Source organism: Dermacentor andersoni, chromosome 11, assembly GCF_023375885.2.
Source record: "Dermacentor andersoni chromosome 11, qqDerAnde1_hic_scaffold, whole genome shotgun sequence".
Classification (NCBI taxonomy): Eukaryota; Metazoa; Arthropoda; class Arachnida; order Ixodida; family Ixodidae; genus Dermacentor; species Dermacentor andersoni.
In genome coordinates, this window is record NC_092824.1 from 29,942,844 (window position 1) to 29,965,343 (window position 22,500).

The following is a 22,500-nucleotide window of genomic DNA, read 5'->3' on the forward strand; positions in this document are numbered from 1 at the left end:
AGGTTTCATGTTCTAGTCCATGCAAGTTCTCCCACATAAGCTGCTGCATGCACAGGTATATCAAAAGCAAAAGCAGTGATTAAAATAATGATATTTAAGATGCGCCACATGCATCTTAAAACAGTTGTGGTTGAATCTGTGCTGCAAGTTTCAGTAACATGTAAAGTGCTTTATCTATATGTGTATACATCATCATCATTAACCTACTTTAAGTCCACTGCAGGATGAAGGCCTCTCTCTCCGATCTCTAATTGGCCCCTGTGCTGTGCTAACCGATTCCAACTTGCACCTGCGAATTTCTTAATTTCATTACCCCACCTAGTCTTTTGCCGTCCTCGACTGCATTTCCCTTTTCTTGGCACCCATTTTGTAACCCTAATGGTCCACCGGTTATCTAACCTATACATTACATGCCCCACCTAGCTCCTTTTTTTTTCTCTTAATGCCAATTAAAATATTGGCTGTGCCCGCTTGCTCTCTGATCCACACTGCTGTTTTCCTGTCTCTTAACGCTACACCTATAATTCTTTGTTCCATCGCTCTTTGTGCGGTCCTTAACTTCTTTTCGAGCTTCTTTGTCAGTCTCCAAGTTTCTGCCCTATATGTTAGCACCAGTAGAATGCACTGATTGTACATCTTTCTTTTTAGTGATAATGGTAAGCTTCCAGTAGGAATTTGAGTATGTCGGCCGTATACACTCTACCGCAAATTTATTGTTCTATGAATATCTTTCTCATGATTGGGGTCCCCTGTGAGTCCTAGGTAAACATATTCCTTCGCGGACTCTACAGGCTGACTGGCGATACTGAAATCTTGCTCCCTTGCCAGGCTATTGATGATTATCTTTGTTTTCTGAATATTAATTTTCAACCCCACTCTTGCAAACTCTCTGTTAAGGTGCTCAATCATTTGTTGTAACACGTCCCCAGTGTTGCTGAACGGGACAATGTCATCTGCGAACCGAAGGTTGCCGAGATGTTCGCCGTTGATCCTTACTCCTAAGTGGTCCCAATTTACTAGCTTGAACACTTCTTCCAAGCATGCAATGAATATCATTGGAGAGATTGTGTCGCCTTTGCTGACCCCTTTCTTTATAGGTATCTTCCTACTCTTCTTGTGGAGAATTAGGGTAGCTGTGGAATCTTTGTAGATATTTTCCAACATATTTATGTAAGCCTGCTCTAATCCTTGATTAAGTAATGCCTCTATGACTTCTGGTATCTCTACCGAATCAAGTGCCTCTTCGTATTCTATGAAAGCCATGTAGAGAGGCTGACTAATCTGCAGATTTCTTTATTACCTGATTGATTACATGGATGTGATCCATTGTACAGAATCCCTTCCTGAAGCCAGCCTATTGCCTTGGTTGACTGAAGTCCAATATTGCCCTTATTCTATTGGAGATTGTTTTGGTAAATCTTTTATATAATAAGTAAGCTAATGGGCCTGTAATTTTCCAATTCTTTAACGTCTCCTTTTTGTGGATTAGTAGAATGTTGGCATTCTTCCAGTTCTCTGGGACCCTTGAAGTTGTGAGACATTTCGTATAAAGGGCCACAAACTTTTCAAGCATGTCCCCTCCATTTTGATTAAATGAACTGTTATTCAATCTTCTACTGCCACTTTTCCAAATCAGCCGGTAGCCCTCAATGATTGGCAGAAATTATTTTGTGTCGTGCCCATTTTGGCAGTCGTTGTGAGCAATCGGGTTCATGGACTACAACTTTGCTATCTGCCACACACGGTTTAAACAAAATTCTTGTATAGTAATGGAAACACCTATTGTATGTGAATTGGTTAGTTATTATTGGTGTTATGAGTGTACCATTGAAATCCCAAGTCGTCATCATAATAATATGAGCACCTTTAACTAGCATGCAGCAGAAATATGGAATGCAAATTCTAGCTTTCTTTTGTTTGTGAGTGTAACAACATCTGCACCACATCTACAGAAATATCATTTCAGCTTTGTTTTTATTGCTTTTCACATTGAGTTGGTTATTGTATATAGCTTTGTTTGTGTTTTACTTTTATTCTGCTGTAGGTAGGTAAATAAAGTCGTGCTGCATTACACTTAACTGTTACATTCTGTGCAGAAAGTGGTGTGCGTTCATTTTGCCAGGGCATCTATTGTGCCTTATTGAACTGCAGGTGGAGCAGTCCCAAAAGAAGTTAAGGACTCAAGTACGCGAGAGGTCGGAGCTGCAGCTGGCGGACGAAGTCCTGCAGGACGATGACTCTGACTTTGTCCCGAGGAGTGCATATGCAGCTTTACAGCTGCAGCTGCAAGCTGTGCAAAATGAGCTGGACAGCTTGCGCGCCCAGTTCACTGAAAATGCTCAAGTAGTCTCCTCGGCACAGCAGGTTCCTGAGGATCAAGGCAGTGCCTTGCCAAGAGGCACTTGCATATGTGCCGAGGAGCACTACAAGGAGCTGAATGAAGAAGTGCGGCAGCTTCGTGCCAGGAACATGGAGCTGCAAAAGACACTCTGTTACAAGCTTTTTCAAAGTGGTGAGTGTTTTCATTTCTTGAATTTTGGATCATTACTGTACTGTTGGAAAATTCGCACGCCAAGTATGAAGTTGATCCCATAAAAATGTTTAGGGCCCCATGTTACATACAGTGTAAACAAATGCAGGATATTTCATATTTCTGGTTTAGTTGAGGCTATTGGTTCCTGTCTGTGTTGCCTGGTTCACTTCAGTTATATTTTCCCTGTATTATTGTTTTTCGTGCTTTACTGGTTGCAGCTGTCTGGTGGCATATCGTCCTGAGGAAGGTCAGTCTGTCATGTGCTCAGGATTGAGTGTATTAGAAAAGGCCTATCGACTAGGCCACTTGACTTGGTAAAGCCTGGTGTTGGGTGCGAAGTAGAATGGGCAGCTCAGGATGGCAGACATGGCTTAGAAATGAATATTTACATATGGAGTTTGGTAGCAGTACATGACATTGCACCAATTTACTGCTTTCAAGACTGGACCATGCTTTAAAGTGTAAAATAATGCATTTTAGGTGGAAATTAGTCATGACAGACTCTGCCATTGGTAGTTTTGCACACATTTGATTTTTCTATGAAATATTATTTCCATTGTGACATTTCTGAAAAATACTTTTAAAAAAAGGCAGGCTTGAGCAATTTGGAGGACTTTCATTGTGCATAGAGTGACCTGGGGGGAGATATTCTGTAAGTGTCCACCTATTGGACACGTCCATTTCTTCTGCTGCTGAAGTTCTGATTGGCCAGGGGTCGCCTGTCTCCTTCTGATGCATAGCCCAGCCCAGCCAATCGGAACTTCAACAGCAGACAAAACGGACATGTCCACTAAGTGGACACTTAGAGAATACCCCCCCCCCCCCAGCAGTATCGTCAAACCTCAATGTGGACCTAGTGCTCACTCCTAAGGGAAAGTTGGAACGCAGAAATTGTAATTGATATTCGGGACAGTCCTGCAAATTCTAGGAACCTTTGTGAGCCTAGCATTGTTACTGCCATCTGATCATGCTAATGCAGCAAGAAGCACTGAAGCAATGTTTGGAATTTTGGTTAAGTGGAAACACGTAGGAAATGCTTGAGATCCTTTTGCTATGTGATCAACAAAAGTCGGACAAGAGCTCTTATCCATTCTTGAAGCATCGTCTCCAGCCTGAGACATCTGTTGTTTGAATGCTGTTAATGACTAGTGGAAGTTTATGTATGTGGCTTCAAAATGCATAGGAACAGAAAAATTATTTTTCTCGGTAACCACTGCTTCAAGTTTGATTAGGTTTACTGCATTTAATAAGAAACGTTTATCTAGGGACTGCAGCAAGGGTATTTTTATTAGGCCATCAATTTTTCATATGAATTGTTAAAAATTGCAGAAATTCAGAAAATGAGAATATCAAGCTTACAACTTCGTAACTCGACAACAAAAAAAACCATTTCACAATTCTGTAAATTTCACCTTATGACATATAAATGGGACAAGGTTGATGTATTATGTGCCTTTAATTTATGGGTTGGACTTTTGCAGAACCCCTGTAAACATTTACCCATTCATATAGGCTGTAAAATCTTAATAAATTTGTCTGATTTAGATGGCTCTAATGGATGAAGTTTACAGAACTGTGATGTCTGCTTTTGGTGCTGAGTTATGGATTTGTAAAGTTCGTGCTTCTGTTGTTGGAAATATTTTTCACATTATATTCCTAAATCAAAATTTCTTAATCATTAGAATTTAACTCTCTTAAGTGCAGCGAATTTTATTACAATTGGTCGAGCAGATGTTTTATGAAAACGTATTTGCATTTTGCATTATTTCAATAAAGAACTTGGTGTTGGCCACAAGTTTCTTCTTACGACTTAATCTTTCTGTGAACCTCTTGTTTAGAGTGCTAGATAGATGAACAATACAGAGCACAATGGTAAAGCGATATGCCTTCTACAAAGAAGCTAAATGCAGCAAATTTGTGGTATAGCTGTGAAATTTGGTGCATCTGCTATGCATATGTTGCACCAGCCATGCTCTGTACACAGAAGTCGAGCTTGTTGGCATTTGCAGAGATCATTGCCTTTTCAAGGCTAATTTGTTTCATTGTTTGTTCCCCAAGTGAAAATCTGAATGAAAGGAAAAGTACAAATTGTTTTCTTCAGTTTTCTTGGTGTCTCATAAAGGGAATTGCAAGTGGTTGTGAAAATATATCAACTAGAGCTGGTGCCTTTGCAGAGAAAAAGCATGCAGATGAACTGCAATAAATAAGTGCCTCAGTTAAGAATGTACTTTTCAAAGCATTGCACTTACACCAAAAAGGCAATGTAGGGGCAAATTTGGTTGAATTATGAAGTATTCATATTTTCTGGCCAGAAACTTTGCCTCCATGAAACAAACTATGCTAAGATAAAAAGTGAAATTGTTTTGAGCTTTAAAGGGAAGCTTAAGAGTCTGTCGAATTCAATAGGACACTCATGTACACTATTATGTACAGATGTTCACTCATTTTTTCTGGAAAACCTTTCAGCTTCCCTTTAATGCTCATTGCTACAAATGCTAGAAATGTTTGTGTTACCACCACTTCAGTGTAAGAACTTGTAATGTATTTTGACACTGTTGTGCAAGCACAGTCAGTGTTATTGGAGATTATTGCTCTGCAGACATCTGTTATTTCCTTGACTCATATCAACACTGCTTAAACAAAGAAACATAAGGGATCAACTGTGCTTCCCAAACGCAAAAGTTGCACTAGGAGAAATGTTTGTGTTCATTGCTAGCATTGGCGAAACGACAAGCAGTAACAGCTGGCAGCATCTGTTGCTATGTTGTCTTAGTTTTCTACTCCATTCTCTGTTTTTGACTTGTGCTTTCTTGTCAATGGGCTAATTAAACATTATGTCTTTGTGGAGTACATACTATTTCATATAGAAGTTATCATTTGTCATTTACTGGTGCCAGTCATGATAAGTTATGACATTCAGGTGCTGGTAAATTGTTGACAGCTCAGATGCCTCCTTCAAAAACCTTTCAGAAAGCAGAGTTGTCTATGCCACATCGTTCGATGTGTCAGTACGGGCGCAGCCGGACCCTGTCACCCCTTCGAACATTGGAGGCAAGTTCTATCTTCTGCTGTGTGTTCTAGTTTAATCTTCATTAGAAGCACTATTTTGTTTTCCGCAGTAAAGTGTATTGAAAAAAGAACAAAGAATGACTCAAGAAAGCATTTTTTTTCTGTATTTGATGTAGCATAAGGGCCATTATGTATCATCATATTGGACTATAACATTCCAACTGGAGTGCTTGTATAGCATGCAATGATTACATTTTCAAAGCATCATTCAGCCTTATTTTATATCCTGTGCATATGTACTGTTAAAAAGACAGTGAAAAATTTTGTATAGAACTTTGGAAATGAGCTTGAAGTTAATATAGTCTATTTCATAAATACCTCGCATTCAAAGAGTGCTTCAATGCATTCAGTAGAAGTGTACTTATTGGCATTCAAATTCACCGTTAATCCCCTTCGTATTCCTTGTGCTCCTTCAATGCCATGCACTGCAAAGGCTATGCCAAGTGCACTTGTGCTCAGTGAGCTGCAGTGAGCTCAGCTAGTGGGCTCATTGCAGTACCCTGGGGCAGCCGCAGTATCTACGCTATGTAGCAGACGCAGCAACATGTAACTGTAATGCATATATGCAGCATTTGCTGCATGTACAACACTGGCTGGAATGTGCACTTGTGCTCATGTTCTCCAATCTGGCTGTGCAATGTGGTGTGGACAGGCTTTGTCCTGAAACAGCTTGACTGAATAATAGTACCACATCGAACTTGTGCATTCTTAATTTAGCACTATCAATAGCTCAGTAGGAAGCGATGTCTGCCAAGGCATCTAGCGAGGAGCAGCCAGGAGTGAGCACGCGCTGGCAAACGTACGTGGGGTCTGACCCTAAGTTTAATATGGTTCAAGGCCAGTTCAATATTCAAAACAAGTTGAGAGTAATGGGTTTCTTCATCAAAACTAATAGCTGGGTAGTTGGTGTGGTTTCATTTTAACAAAAACCTGTATGTGAAAGGTGCGGACGAGCAAAGAAACGAGAGTTGCAAAACAGTCCCGTGTTTGTTGTTTCTTTGCTTGTCCATGTCTTTTTCACGCTGGTTTTTTGTGAAGATGAAAGTAATGAGACTCAGCGGCTACGACACTGATAAGTGGTGTGGCCAAAGTTTAATTCTTATGCCGCGCAAGAGCAGAGGATACCGTAAAAACCGGACTATAGGTCGGACCGGAATGTAGGTCGATTCCCCAACTAACAAATTCTAAAAATGAAAAAAATCTTTTTCAATGGCAAAAGTACCGAAAGACACCCTTACCTTGAAACAAATGCAACTCATGCACAATAGTGACAGTATTTATTTAAATGCTACTCGCATGTGCACCCGGTCAATTTTTAACAGTATCGCGCGACCATTGACCCGTGTGCTTGTCAGCACCTTATTAACGGCGCTGAGCGGTGAAACAAACGAGACATGCGCATGTGTACACGTGCGCTTACTTTCGCTATTTCACCGCTCTGTGCCGTGATGACAAGGTGCTGACAAACATGCGGGTCGATGGTCGCGCCATACTGTTAAAAATTGGCCGGGTGTACAGTACACAGAAGGGCACAAAGTGCGCAAGCGCTACTACGAACCAGAGCAACGCCTTTGATCAGAGTCGTCCAAACAAGAGTCTGATGACGAGTGCTTCTCGCTGCCCAGTCCAGAGATGCGCGCAATCTCTACCGCTTTCAAACGAATGCATTCGGCAGTCACAGGCCGCGATCTTAAACGCAGCGCCCGGATGAACTCCGCAACCTTGTCTTCCAGTTCTGTGGTCGGCCCACGAAATGACGTTTTCTGTTGGTTTGCTGCTTCTGCCTCCGCCAGTACCGAATGCTCTTTTCGGATACTCCAAATTCGTTCTGTGCCGCGAGGTCGCCGTGGGCTTCCACCCACCTTGTCGACTTTTTCTTGAAGGCGACGATGAATTGCCGTCGGCTTCCGCTCATATTGAAACAAAATGTGAAAAAGCAGCCTTTAACCAGTATAACTTTGTAACAATGTAAACGCAAGTTGGCAGTGCCACAATGTCGCCGCGCCGCGCTGCTGCTCATGGCCATGGCGAAGGTGGCTCTTTACTTCATCCGTCCATTGTTGCAAGACTTTCGTAGTTTTTCTGCCAATGTCCGGTATAAAAGACGAGGGTTGACTTTTCGCAATGGTTTCCTGAAAAAAGTTCGACTTATATTCCGGTTTTTACGGTAGTTGACTTATTTCCGAAGTACGTAATTCTTATGGAAATTCGAAAGCATATTTTTGCTAACTTCAATTTCTATTAAACTGTGTTAATAAATATATACAGCAACATTAGAAACAAGTGCACTGATCTAAGCATCCTTCTTGCTATTGGCCAACAGCAGCCTCATATGGGAATGTGCTATATGACGAAATATGGCACCCAAAAAGAGTGAGAAGGCTTCTGTTGAAAAGAGAGTGTTTCAGAAAAAAGGTGAATTCATGGTATGCTTATGATCTCCATATGCACAACACGACTGAGCTCCACTGTGCATGAATGGAAAATTTGACTGACGTTTATAGCAGTGTATCCTTTCTGCGTACCCGCCGTGGTTGCTCAGTGGCTATGGTGTTGGGCTGCTGAGCACGAGGTCGCGGGATCGAATCCCGGCCACGGCGGCCGCATTTCGATGGGGGCGATATGCGAAAACACCCGTGTGCTTAGATTTAGGTGCACGTTAAAGAACCCCAGGTGGTCGAAATTTCCGGAGTCCTCCACTACGGCGTGCCTCATAATCAGAAAGTGGTTTTGGCACGTAAAACCCCAAATATTATTATTATCCTTTCTGCAGACTGTTTTTTCACCAAGCCCAAGGGGTGGTTCAGGAGTTCTCTAAAGCAAAAAGATGGTTTTTATCCCCAAAGAAATTTGTTGCGTTACAGAGAAATTGCTGGTGTGCAGGATTCATATTAAGGCTGTACTTGCAACTTACTGAAGCACCTCTTATTGAAACTGATGATATGGATCCAGCATAATGTGCAGCCTTGCGCTCACATACACAGCATTCCAAGGTAAAGCGTCAGTATATTTAATAACACTATGCTAGCTATACAAATTGTTCTTGCACAGGCACTTCAGCACTTTTGCCGAGCCTATATTTGCAAGAGTCTGGAGATGCACAATTAATGAAAATTCGTTGATTATATTTTTTTGTCACATTCGTTGTGTACATTTACATAGGAAATTTGAAGACGGTCATATTTGAGGACAACTACATTTTGTTTGGTTCTTATGAAGTACTTCTGTTCCGTTATATTCATAATAAAATTTGGCTCTCTCTGTGTGAATTTCACATTTAAAGGAGAGGGAGGAGTCGAAACAAGGCAAACCCATCATGTGACATAGCATATTGCGTATATCATGCCAGTGTAAAAGCCAGGCAAAGCTGATAACAGCTGTGCTCCTGCTCCCAGAATGCAAAAGAGGTTTTTGCATCAAGCTACATCATATGCAGTCTTTTCCCTATCTATTAAGATTATCTCTGCCCCTGAAGGTTAGATTAGCATACTGAGTATGAAATTGATATCCGGGAACACCAGTGCTTTAGTAGAATCAAAGTGAAGTTGCCTTCACATACAATTGCCTTGAAATTTCTAACACAGTTGCAAAATAAAAAAAAGTTTCCAAACTTTCGTTAACCATGTGTTGGTTTGCTGAAATTGTGTCTGCTGTGAACCACACAAACCACTTCTGCAAACATTTGTGTAGGTTGCATAAGGTATTTATTAATCTGCACTTTATCTTCGCAAGCACTGTAATGTTAAATGCAATAAAGGCACTTGCTTTGTGATCACTTTAGTAATGATGTCGCATTGCAGGAATGTATTTGTAATAACAGTGTTTGTTCCTATATGGTCTTTCAGCAGTTTGTGTTTTGATATTCTAGGGTCCACAACCCGCGTTGTGCCAGCACCAAGGGTGCACTGTCAGACGGGTAAGTCATTGTCTAATAATACAGGCGATTTGCATTATGCAGTACTCATCCTGTTATGTTGTGTTCACTGAAGCCATGCATGCCCAGCACACTGATGGTACCTAAGCTACTGTAGAGGGTTTTTTTTCCCACGGCCGTCTAATTTCTTGACGTAGCTCACAAGTATTCCCTTTCTGTAGGACGTGCAAGACTCCCACTTCATAGGCCCACCGTCTCAGAGGAGTTGGCCCAGAGAGGTAAGTAACGTCCATGCTTTAGCTTGGAGCTTACATTGTATTATGCAATGCTAAAGTGGTAGGTCAACATGGCAGACCAAACAGGCAGCTGTTTACTACTTTTTTTCCAACTTTTGTTTGTCACAGTCTCAACTGGTGCACATTTATTCTTTTTTGTGCATCCGTTACTGTTCTGCTCTTGTGTAAGGTTACTTGATTTTCCTGACTGCGAGCACAAAGGAAGAATCCGAGTGGGAGGCAGTTGAGGAAGGAGGAATGAGGGGCACATGCTATTTGCAGCAAGTTTGCACTGTAGTGTGCTATATGTTAGTTTTCAGTGGTTACTTTTCCTTCCCTGGAGGAACACATATAGTACTTGCAATTCGGGGCACTTGAAAGAACTGCAGATGCCAACCTGCCAACTCTGCTTAATTTTCTATAAAGGACAGCTGCCATGCACAACTTCAATTTTGTATAGCCTTGTACACGTGATGCTCAGGTTGTGTGTTTTTCTTCCATTGGTGGCAAGTTTTTCGACTTTCATTTCCTTCTTTTTTGAGGAGATGAATATAGTAACAAACGCTTCCCCTTTATTTTAACTTTGCATTTCAGTTCTAAATTTCATAAGTTATCTGCATACTTTCTTCGTAGGGCTTTTACTAAGATGCAGAAGGGTTGAAATTCGGGCCAATTGGTACATAATTGAAGGAAAAATAAGTCCCAAAACACAAAGGACAAGAAGAGAGGTTCACACCACAACGGCTGGACTATCAACTGAGCTTTATTAGAAATGGCGTAGTCCCAGCAAGGCCAGCAGAGCATGCACAGCAACAGCATCACTAATCACAGAGCATGAAAAGTCAAGTTATCGCATCTGTCGTGACCGAACTAAAAAGGCTAATTCTTTCTCAAGTAAGCGCACCGAGGTCGTACTAATGACGGCTGAATTAGTACAACCTCATTGCGCTTACTTGAAAAAGAATTAGCCTTTTTAGTTCGGTCACGACAGATGCGATAACTTGACTTTTCATGCTCTGTGATTAGTGATGCTGTTGCTGTGCATGCTCTGCTGGCCTTGCTGGGGCTACGCCATTTCTAATAAAGCTCAGTTGATAGTCCAGCCGTTGTGGTGTGAACCTCTCTTCTTGTCCTTTGTGTTTTGGGACTGTTTTTTTCCTTCAACTATGATCGAGCTGCATGGTTTAGTTGTACTGTACAAAATATAAATATCAGGAATATATTTCACATAAACAGTAGTGATGAAGCTATAGGCTGAAAATGCAACATTCTCTTGTGTGAAAAGAAAACTACAGTGCAGTACATATTCTTTTTACATTTATACCTGTAATGGTGCTAGCTGTTTCTGAAATAAGTTTGGCAGCATATGCCACGTCATGTTACAGCTTAGCACAACAGCAGCACCATTGCCAAACCTGAAGGAAACTGTTGGCAGTGTGAAACACCGATGCACTTGTGCATTGATGTTTTGCATGCTTGATGATGTTTGTAAGAGGTGCTTGCTTATTTAAAGTGCAGCGATTTCACTTTCTATGGACTCTTTCACTTTTGCAAGTCAAACCATAATTGATCATGGCGGAAACATCTAATAACCTTGTAATTGGAAACATCTGTGAGGTACACCAAGAAAGTGCTTGAAATTTCCCATATTCAGTGCCTAATTTTCCAAGCTAAGAAAGTAAATATAGTAGAGCTAGCTTAGTGTCAATAGGCAAGTAAAAGCCATCAAGAAATTCTGTGATATGTTTAATATCAGGTGAGTAGAGAAACTAAGGAAAATAGGCAACCATCAGCTAAATGGCGGGTGTGTGTAGTCGTTGAATATAGGTGCAGTAATTATGCGAATATTTTTATTCCTCAGAATCTGCAACTGTCCAAAAGGATGCTGCTGCTGCTGTTGCTTCAGAACCTGAGATTCCTCAGAACTACGATGCTGCAGCATCAAATTTTAACAGCTTAGAAGAGTTGGGTGAGGAATATTTATATGTTAAATGATTTGTTTCTACTATATCTGTCTTCTGGTGTATGTGGCATTGTCAACATATTTGTTAGGGCAAGTTTTACAAACAGTGTGAACTTGTAGAAGGGAGTTGCAAGGTGTTTATCAAGATTTATTGGTGCCTTAGGTTCGTACAGGGAAGCAAAGGATAAGGGTACTAAGATAAATATTCACATTCATTTATTCTCCTAGAAAGCTGGAATTCAAATTCTTTATGTGTTTTGTAGGTTTTGCACTCACTTAAGTTGATTAGTGCGGAGATACGGGCTTATTGGTATGTCATCATGAAGTTTTTTTGGTGTAGCGCAATTAGTACATGGATGTAGAGCAAGAACAAGACTGACCGTTTGTGGGTTCTTTTCGTTATCTGTGCACTAGTTGCACTACACCAAAAAAGCACTCATGCAACTTCTAGCTTTTTGAAAAAAGGTTCTAAGCAGCTTTCATGTACGTTACATGCTTCCGGTAGCATATTCATGTGTATGAGGTGCTAGCGATATTACAATCCATGCTGCCATGCATTGGTCTTGTGTTTGGCTTAGCTTTACTATGTTTGCTTATCTAAGCACTGTTACAGAGATGCTTGTGCATAAAGCAGTTGGCATATGGCTCTTGAATGAATAACCTAATTTTTAACCAGTATGAAATAAAGAAGCCACTGCTTTTCAAGCATGGTTCATGGGAACTCATTTTTTCTGGGATGTAATTGAGGTAATTTTCATGTACTTTGCGTGTATTTTACAGAGCTCTCACACTCAGTAGTGGTGAATCTGCTGCATCCTTCTGTCACAGGTGCTTGCGAGTAGGTGTTTTCACTGCCAGCCTTCTAAAAAAAATAAGTAAATAGCACTGGAAGCAGCTGATATGATAGAGATCATAATGTGACTGAGTCATGCATTCATTCATCTGAAGATGCAGCCACCACAGCAATCTCTCCACTATTTAAATCTGTTTGAATGAGTGAGACAGTCATTAGAGTATGCATCAAACTTTTGTTGTACATGCAGGCTGTGGAGTGAAAGGAGATGAAAATTTGTGGCACGTTTACAGCCTGGTGGATTTTTTTAAAGCCTTAAAGGAGTACTCACACAAAAAATTTTCTATCCTGCTTTTTCTGGTGCAATAAGTAGCTAATGACCCAGTCATCACGGCACGAAACATCATTGGCTTCAGAGCGTGACAGGCAATTATTTGGAGTCTTGTCTGTAGTGACCAGTCCAATTTTTGGTTTCAGAGAGCTGCAAGATAGGACAAACAAGGAATGTAAAAACAGTTGGACACGTGATCGCAAAAAACTGTGACGTGCTCGCGGGCGTGCGAGATTCGTGATGCTAGTTGGTCTGCTACGCCTGCACATGCTTTGCGATGTCCTCGCCATCATTGTTGTTCTCATTTTCATTGTCCAGCGATGACTATTTCCTGGTTGCGCAAGTCGTCACCGTATTAGACGTGGTCAACCACTTTTGATTGGCTCCACTACAAAACAGCGACTTGGAAAGTGTGACTAGCGACAGCTATCATTATGCATACGCACTGCTACAAGAAGTACGAAGCATTCGTCGAGGGCGCTTAAGGAATGAAGCATATTCCGGAGCACGAGACAAGACAGGATAAAAGTTGGCACAGCATCAGGCTTGGGAACATAGTCTTGGGGGAAGATCATCGAACAGCTTTGGTTTTGTTTATACCAGGCATGTTTGAAATGAAACGAGCAAATCTGGCTGCTCTTCAGTGGGGTACATTCTAAGCATCCAGTGGCACGCACAAACTCGGCCCACTTCTGCCACTTATCACACCAATGGTATAGCGAACGAGCAAGCCAGGTGAGCTGGCGACCGCTGGCAAACGGCATATAGGCCTAGCTCTCTGGATGTAGGATCCGAGGCCGATGGCCCTTGCGACCCCCCCACAGCTTGTAATAAAGCACCTATATTCGTCAACAGAATCAATGCCTGCACATTTATGTCGCTCATAAGAGACAATATTATTGGTTTTCCCGATGCCATTGGTAGCGATGAGAAACCACGCTGGCCAGGCGAGCTGCTTCACAGAGACGATTGCTGTGGGGGCTGCGCTGACTGCTTGCGAGTCAAAATCACTTCAGTGATTTACTATATTGCGCATCATTTTATAACATGCACACTTCTGAAGTCGCTTTACTGCACGAGTTACTTTGTGTCGGAAAGAAATTTTTGCTGATTATTGTGCCGCTGTCAGCGGCGAGAGATGTCAGTGTCGTGACCAGGGAAAAAAAGAAGACTGGGATGTTCAGAGCGGCGAGAAACTTGCTCGCTGGACCCGTTGCGATGACATCGCAAACCCGTAACGTAGCATTTTCTCGGTTGTGTACGATCCTTCCTAGATGTCGATGTCGCGAGGTGCTGCGTTTTGCAATTGGCTGCGCACACATACTGTAAAATTGATTTTAAATATGTTCTAAGCTGTATTTGCCGTTGATATTTTGCAGACGATGTATGTGTGCCCACATAAATGAATCTTGAATGTTAACCCGACTTCGAAATTTTGTGTCGGTACTCCTTTAATGTCTGAAGCTGCTTAGGTCACTCAATATATGTGATAAATTTGTGGTTATTCTGCAGAGTCTGTGGAAACCTCGGCACCATTACCATTGGAAGATATAGGTAAGAAATAGTGTGCTACTGGTAATGTTGTGAAGGAAAAACATTGTTCAATTTTATATCTTGTGTAGAACCTAGCTCAGTGCAGAAGATTTAACAGCTTTGTCTTCCTCGTGCGAATAGGAAACACATGTTAGTCATCATCGTCATGATCAGCTTATTCAGATTGTACACGTGGACCACCTTTCGTACTGGTGGCCAGTTTACACTTGTCCCACCTCAGCCAAACCCATTTTATGCTTGAATATTTGCGAATATTATTGCTCCAATCCATAGCACTTGGGAGAATAAGAAATGATGAGGCAGTAACACTGATCTGGACACCCTGCCACCAATAAGGGAATGGCCAAATTGCATTATATGTCACCTTAAAAGCACATTTCAATACAAACCATTCTGTGCTTCTACAAGGTACATTTCTGGAAGTTGCTGTCTTGCCTTGTTGGGGGGCCTCTTTCACAAAAATTGTCTGGTGGTGGTTACCCACTAGGGTTACCCAGTGCAACAGCCTAATGGAATATCCATTATGCCACAGGCGCATGCATGGCATTAGAGAATAATTAAATCCTGGGGTTTGACGTGCTAAAGCCACTTTCTGTTTATGAGCCACACCATAGTGGAGGACTCCGGAAATTTCGACCACCTGGGGTTCTTTAACGTGCACTTAAATCTAAGTACACGGGTGTTTTCGCATTTTGCCCCCATTGGAATGCGGCCGCCGGGGCCGAGATTCGATCCCGCGGCCTCGTGCTCAGCAGCCAGACACCATAGCCACTGAGCAACGACAGGTCATTAGAGAATAGCAGCCTACCACAACTCCTCACATGTGCAAGCTACTGCTTTAAAATGCTTGACATACATCGCATTGCATAGCAAGTTTGCTCCATCATGCAAGCATGCACCACTTTTGTGATTGCCGCAGTTCATCCGCCTGTGAGGTTAGCCTTGGTCATACCGGAATAAGTTGAATGTTTCATCTCTGGTGAACAAGAAATCAGTTGCCTTGCCATCCTTTGCTGTTGCCACAAACACACACCCTATACAAGCATGTTGCACCATTTTCATGGATCCCCAAATGATGCTATGCGGCCCTAAAGTTGTTGGGCAAGTTGGTTGATACTTGAAACCTGCCACGGTGGCGTTGTGGCTGTGGTGTTGGGCTGCTAATTCCGAGGTTGTGGGATCAAATCCGAGCGGCGGAGGCTGCATCTTGATGAGGGCAAAAAGCAAAAACACCCATGTACCAAGCATTGGGTGCATGTTGAAGAACCCCAGGTAGTCAAAATGAACCCAGTCTCCCACTATGGCGTGCCTCATAATCCGGTCGTGGTTTTGGCATATAAAAACACTACAACCCAGTTTTCTTTTATACTTGAGGAAGGTGGCATGGCATTGCATGGCAAATAAAATGCAAAGAACATATGGTGGGGCAGCATGGGCTGCTCACCATATGGCTGCCTGATTTATTGCAGTCTTGCTGGCATGTTTTTTCCAGTCTTGTAGGGGCTGTGATGAATTGGTTGTGGGTGGCGCCTACGCTCTCCAGTGTGTTCTTTGTTCTATTTGCGCTACATTAGTGTCCCTATATGCTAGATGGCTAGTTACCTAGCTGTGTAATGCTTTGCCTAACATTGATTCCCACAATGTGTGGGATCTGCATAATTGGCTGCCAGAGGGCTATAAAGATTAGGACACAAAGGACAGGAAGTTTATGTACTTGAGCAGCATCCTTGGTTTTATTAAAGGCAAGCTTTATGAATTTATTTATCCCTTAGGCCCTGAAGTGATGTACAATTTTCATTTTCTTATTTCTTGAATAATTTTTAGCTTTAGTTTGTTCGTTTAATGTTTATGAAAAAAATGTACACTTGGTAGGGTAAATACTCTGCTGACTGACTGTTTCCATTTTCTTACCACCCTTTCTGTTACTATAACAGGGTGCTAGTTATTCGTTCTATGCAATATATTATTTAGTCCTAGGAATTCTATTATACCAATTTCTTTGTTCTTGCTTACACTGTTTGTAATTTGTGCGTTAGAAACCTCATTTTGTTGTGCAGGCGATCTTCATTGTGAGGAGGCTGTAGATTTTGAGCACGCCACCTCAGACTTTGTGATAGGCTCCAGAAGAGATGACGGAAAGGTAATCACACCAAATTTATTAGCTGCAGATATTGCCTGAATGTTGCCACAAAGTGATCAATTCAGCTGCAGCTTGAATGAGCTGAATTTATTCTGTGACAGCTCGCAGGCATGCATATGAAAGTCCTACCTGTACCTGCCTTTCGGCAAGACAGTCGGGCGATTTTCAACTACTACACAGCCTGACTCAGTGGTTGCAAGCCACGCAGTAAACAGTGTGCTGGTCAGCCAGACCAGCACATGCACCAGCAGTTTGCGACCACTAAGTCCAATTTTTGTAATTTTCAGTTTTTGTGAGAACTTTTAAAGAAACTCTATGGAGAAGCCACACTCTCCATTTTGTGTGCATAAGTGATATATTGTGCATTCAAGGAAATCTGGCATGACACTAGTTATGGAGTTGACAGCTAGCCCTCTGATAAAGCAAAAAAAAAAAGTGATATAGACCTGTCAGTGCTTCTAATTTGTGAGTGATTATTTCTTTCTGTAATGCAGGTTTATGCAGGCAGTGGCTTCTGGTTGGACCAGAAAGCCTGGGACTGCTTGTTTAGTGCCTCGACAGATTCTATGTTTTGCAGAAGCGCTGCTACCGTGTTATGGACGGCAGAGCAATTAAAGACGAGGAGTGTGACGGGGACACTTTCGAACAAAGCCCGTTCGCTTGGCTACACCGAGGCAAAGCCACCACTCACGCCAGAAAAAATCTCGTCTCTAAAGGGTATATATCTTTTTCCTGTGGCCTTTAGAAAGTTTACATATTGATCTTGTGCATGTTTTATATTTTTATTATAATGTGGTTTATTCTACATAAAACTGGCACATCAATTTTGATTAATTGCCTTGTGTTATGTTCTACCATTGAATAATGGAAACAAAATATTTTAGCTCTGTTATTTGTGCATGTGATGGCCAATTCAGTATTTGTGCAGCAAAAAGAAAGTTGAAGGCTTGTTTATTTGAGTTATTGTTACCATGGTCTTTCAGCCGATAGTACAGTAAAAGCTCGTTAATTCGAACCGCAAGGGGAAGCCGCTTCAGTTCGAACTAACAAAAGTGAAGGAGAACAACAGTACACGGCGATTTGGAAGTAGTAGGGCATGCCAGAAATTTAATGCTTTAAAAAGTCCGTGATCGTAGCCTGCCTTTTTTCCTTGAAGGTGACAGCTAGCACTTCTTGCTCTAACGAGCTAATGTGGCGGAAGGCCTCCTCTTTGCCTTCTTTAAAACTGAAGAAGAGACGGGCAGCATTCAATCCAGCCATGACCTCCGCAGCGGAGGGCCTCACTGGCGCGTCGTCTTTCTCCTCCTCCTCGTCACTGGCAGCGACAGGTTCAGCGCTTCTGACCTGAGAAATTATGTCCTCATCTGTCAGCGCACCACACACCACTGCACTCTCGTCCATGTCGACAAAGTCAGCAAAGGAGATGTTGTCCAAAACGTCCGCCATGGGAGCGGTGACGCCGTCTTCGGGCGCAGCTGGCTGGTTTCCTCCTTGTAGAGCTTGTGCGCCGAAGCCACAGTGGCGATAGCAAGTTGCTATCGTAACTTCAGTTACTTGCTCCCAAGCACGCACATGCATGTGTAGCGCACTTAGGAGCGTCACCTGATAATTATTGCACAAAATAATTTGCTTCAACAAATGGCGCCGGTAAAATGATTTAAAATTTTGAATGATACCTTGGTCCATGGGCTGCAGTGCCGCTGTAGTGTTAGGTGGAAGGAAGGCTAGCTCAATGGCCTTCGTCTCAATGTTGACCTTATGAGCCCAACAATTGTCACCGAGCAGGAGGACTTTCCGTCCACAACGCTCAAACTTTTTGTCCATCTTCGCTAGCCACTGTCCGAACAGTTCCCCCGTCATCTATGCCTTTCTGTTGGCCGCGTAGTCCACCGGGAGGGACGGGATCTGGGTGGCCAACGTAGAACGGAGAGGAGGCAGCCGCTGCTGCCTTCTGGCTGACCCCGCGCCGGTTAGATCTTTTGCCGATTTTGCTTTCTCTCGCCGTTCTCTTTGTTCCGGAGGCGATGCAGCCTTGTGTGTATGCAGGAGGTGTGCTTCTCTGGCAGTGTGCCAGGCGCCATGCCGCCGGCACCGTGGCGCGTAGTTCGAATTATCCATGGCGGAACCTTCTCGCGCTTGAATTAATGGGCTTTTTTATACACAGACTTCTGGGGAGCTTGACCAGACAAAATCGTACAGTTCGAATTATCCATAAATTCGAATTATTGAAGTTCGAATTAATGAGCTTTCACTATACTTGTCTGGCAACTGTTTTCTATATTTTGCTCTTACAGTGAAACCTCATTAAACCGTAGTTGGCCGGAGCTCGGGAAAAGTACTTACTAAACAGCAGTACTGCTTAACCGAAATAGCATGAGATCGCCCACTTACCTGTCAAAAACTGAACTCTGAGAGAGTGCGATGAAAGGGGGAAAGAACAAGCAGTATTTATTCACTTTGCGCAACAAAAGTGTTATTTTCGTTTGATGCCGTGGCGGCCTAGCAGCAACAACAGCGGCCTGTCGTCGGCTCACTCATAATTTGCTCATTTGCGCAAGATGCGTGAGGCAGCCAATCGCAGTCGAGAATTCTGATACGCATCGGGCTTGATCATGATCAAAAGTGTTCACTGGTGTTACTGAAGCTGCGAGCCAGCTTTTCAGCCAGCCCCCTCTTCTCGCCAAGCACTCGCATGACAAACTTCTCATTGACATTGCATGTTCTCCATGCATGCAGGCGGTAGCGCTGCAGAAGTTGCGGGGCGCCTTTTTCATTGCCGGGCGCTGTTCTCATCGTGGCGATTGCATTCATGAGGCTGACGTAACGCGCAGCTTCTGCCACTGTCGGGCCTGAATCGTCCGTGCTGTCGCTTTTCATGTCGTCTTCGTCACTGTCGCTGGTTGACACTTTGGCAACAACAGAGGCAACAATGGCGAAAAGTCGAACCTTGTAGCCGACATCTCTTCACGGTCGCAGCAGCGCTGCCAAGCAACTTCGCATTCTAAATGCCACGCACCGTAGCCAACAGTAGATCCTTGTTGTGTGCCAGCACCGACTTCTTCGTATCACGTTCGATAGCACGAACGATGCCTATTTGTTCTTCTATGCTGAGCACTCGGCGTCTTTTTTATCCGAGCTTCCGTATGACGCGAGTCCTTCTTTGCACGATGCCACAATGCTCTCTAGCGTGGCGCCGAAATGATGTTGATGTGGCTTCACGCGCAAACGCACAGGATGCTTGGAGGCCGTTCTGATTTCTGAGGCGTGTTCTGCCGGGCTGCTCGATGGAGACCACGCACTGCTGTGATTGTGCGATCAAAAGTGGAAACGCTACTTGTTAACCGATATGCACGCAATAAGCTGGTACGGTTTATGCGGATACAAAAAATTATTTTCAATGGGCACTGAGTCGGCGATTTCACTGTACTACTTTTAAAACGAAACTACTGTTTAAGCGGGTACAGTTTAACGAGGTTTTACTGCGCTAGATTTCTGACTACAATTTTGCACAAGAACGCAAGCTGCAATCACCGATGCATTACTGAAGTTAGTGCAGCAACTTGCTGCACTCGGATAGTTAGCCATATCTTTATTTGTCATCACTGTAGGTATACTAAGATGCTCATTATGGTCAGGTGTTAACAGTGCTCATGCATTGCAAGTCATATGGAGCAAAATGTGGTACTATCGGCATCAAATAAAACGTGAACAGTGGAGAGCATAACTGAAGGGTTAGGGTGGACCGTCCAGTCATCACCATCGGCAGGCGTGCTCATCCGGTTTGAATATACTACATGATGATGCTCCCCCTTTTCGTTTCTGTTCTGGCTCTCTTTTATTTGAATGTGACAGAACAAAAATTGAAGAAAACAGAAGCTAAAATATCAAAGTACAGGGTGAGTATTATTGCCCATTGCGGTGAAACCGTATATGCTATTGGTGTCAAATGAAACGCAGTGGTACAGTTTGCACTGTCGTCATTACTCTGCCATAACCTTTCGCTTTCAAATAAAAGAGAACCAGAACAGAAACTAAAATATTGCAGTATAGAGGGAACATCATTGTGTAGGACGGTCAAACCGGAAGTATGTGCACGTCAATGGTGTCGATTGCATGGGCGCAGACTTTACCTTCAGTTAGGAGCTCCGTTCGTCATTTCATGTCGATAGTATCTCACTAGCAGTAGGTGTAACAGCTTTTATACATGGATGCTTCATAGCTTCATATTAAATATGAAGTAATCAAGCACACCACTGTTACACACGACTGTGCAGAACAATAATAGCGCACTTATTTTTTTAAAGGAAATTAATTCATGCGTTCACAAGCAGTAGTGGCTTCCTTTGCAAACTAAATTTGTCTTTGCCTACATACTGTGCTTCAGTGACTTCTGAATGTGCCCATGGAGTAATAAAGAACTGTGCTTAGTTCTGTGTTTTCTTTATGAGGTTAATAGTTTCACTTTCTATGCAGCGATGCCTGCCATCTACATGGGCGACGTGACAAAGGAGGTGGCGGACAAGCGATTGAAAATGGTCCGCAAGCATTTGTCACAAAAGCTTGGTGACGTGCAGCGGCGCTGAATTGTGTGTATCAGCCACGGACATTAAGGTGTTCAATAAATCTATCAGTCGGAGCCTTCAGGTTTCCAGATGTCACATCAATGCATACTCTCATGCCATGGAGGAAGAGTAGATTTTAATGAAGAGAAAGGAGAAGAGGTTGGCCTGGAGAGCTTGTCTCTAGCCTGCTATCTTCCCTGGGGAAAGGGGAAATGGTAATGACAGGGAAGGGCAGGTGGCGGGTGATTGTTATGGTACAATGAGCTACTATATACACATCCAATATGCGGAGGCGTACTGTAGATGCAATACACGCAAGAGTAATCTTGTCCACACAATAAGTTATCATGCAAACCCATTTTGCACTGTCCATGTCTCGCAGGTTCTAGAGGCGATCGTCTAAACCAGTCTCATGTAGAAAGTTCAAGAGACTTTATGGCTCGTTGGGCACAGTCAACTGTTCACCACGTGCCCAGAATCTTTTCTTCTTAAAAGGGGCGATAGTCCAAGCAGTCAACACTAGCTTTAAGTGTTCTTCATTCGCCCGCTTAGTGAGGGCACACACAAAGTACTTGAGCTATTGTCTCGGGAGTGTGACAGACACTACAGTGCTGAACATGAAGGCTGTGATGTGCAATTTTGTTGCCTTTGACCCTCCTGTTGCATGTCACCCAGAAAGAGTATAGAGCACCAACAAGATGACATAGGATGGGACACACTCAAGCATAAGTGTGTGTTACCCATTGTGTCCTTGTTTTGTTCTTGCCCTTTTACTCTGCTGTCTGTGCTGTTTTGTTGCAACTGTTACATCTGTTCTACAAATAAAACGGACTGTGCTAAAGTTGCACCAACCAGAGGGGTGGTCAATGCAAGTGTGGGAGGATTTATTCATTTTTATTTATTTATTTATTGCCGAAGGATACTGTTGCATCTCTTCTAACTGGTCACAACTGATTGTGATATAGAATCGTCACTTACAGCGCATACATAGACGAGGGACCTCGTCTATGTAGGCGCTGTAAGTGACGATTGATACCATTGAATACGAACTAGCCCGTACCCAAACCTTGCTGTGATACAGAGGTTCCTAAACAGGAATAAAGTACCTCGGAAAGGCTGGCTATATTTGAGCAAGCAGGTGGCAATTAATGAACCGGCCTGTTAACAAGTTTTTTTCCAGGCTGCCTGACTATATGTATGTTTTTGTGGTCCCCTCTGTTGTCTGCAGCACCTTTGTTAAAGTCGGCTGCTGTATATATAGTACAGCCCTATTTGTTATGCGACAGTGGTTATGCTATATAGCTTTTGAAATCTAGTCTGGCTTCTGTGTTAGCTGTAAAGTGCATGCCTTTGTTCATTCATCCAGTAATAATATATTCTGGTCAGTTGTTATTTTTTGTTTTCTG

At 42.8% G+C, this 22,500-nt stretch overlaps 1 protein-coding gene across 1 annotated transcript; it reads left to right on the forward strand.

Moving 5' to 3' along the window:
* The first annotated feature begins 2,247 nt into the window (after positions 1 to 2,247).
* On the forward strand, positions 2,248 to 18,008 carry LOC140214142 (uncharacterized). Its single transcript, XM_072285503.1, has 8 exons — positions 2,248 to 2,512; positions 5,504 to 5,584; positions 9,471 to 9,518; positions 9,698 to 9,754; positions 11,613 to 11,720; positions 14,351 to 14,392; positions 16,450 to 16,532; positions 17,027 to 18,008. The coding sequence occupies exons 1-8, from the start codon at positions 2,470 to 2,472 to the stop codon at positions 17,291 to 17,293; spliced, it is 729 nt and encodes a 242-aa protein (XP_072141604.1). The 5' UTR covers positions 2,248 to 2,469; the 3' UTR covers positions 17,294 to 18,008.
* Positions 18,009 to 22,500: the final 4,492 nt, after the last annotated feature.

What these genes read in the sequence shown, in the direction of transcription:
- LOC140214142 (XM_072285503.1), top strand. Translation starts at nt 2,470, where the DNA reads ATGGAGCTGCAAAAGACACTCTGTTACAAGCTTTTTCAAAGTG. An exon ending in AAGGGTGCACTGTCAGACGG is followed by an intron (nt 9,519 to 9,697) that starts GTAAGTCATTGT and finishes CCCTTTCTGTAG; the next exon opens with GACGTGCAAGACTCCCACTT. An exon ending in CCAGAAGAGATGACGGAAAG is followed by an intron (nt 16,533 to 17,026) that starts GTAATCACACCA and finishes TCTGTAATGCAG; the next exon opens with GTTTATGCAGGCAGTGGCTT.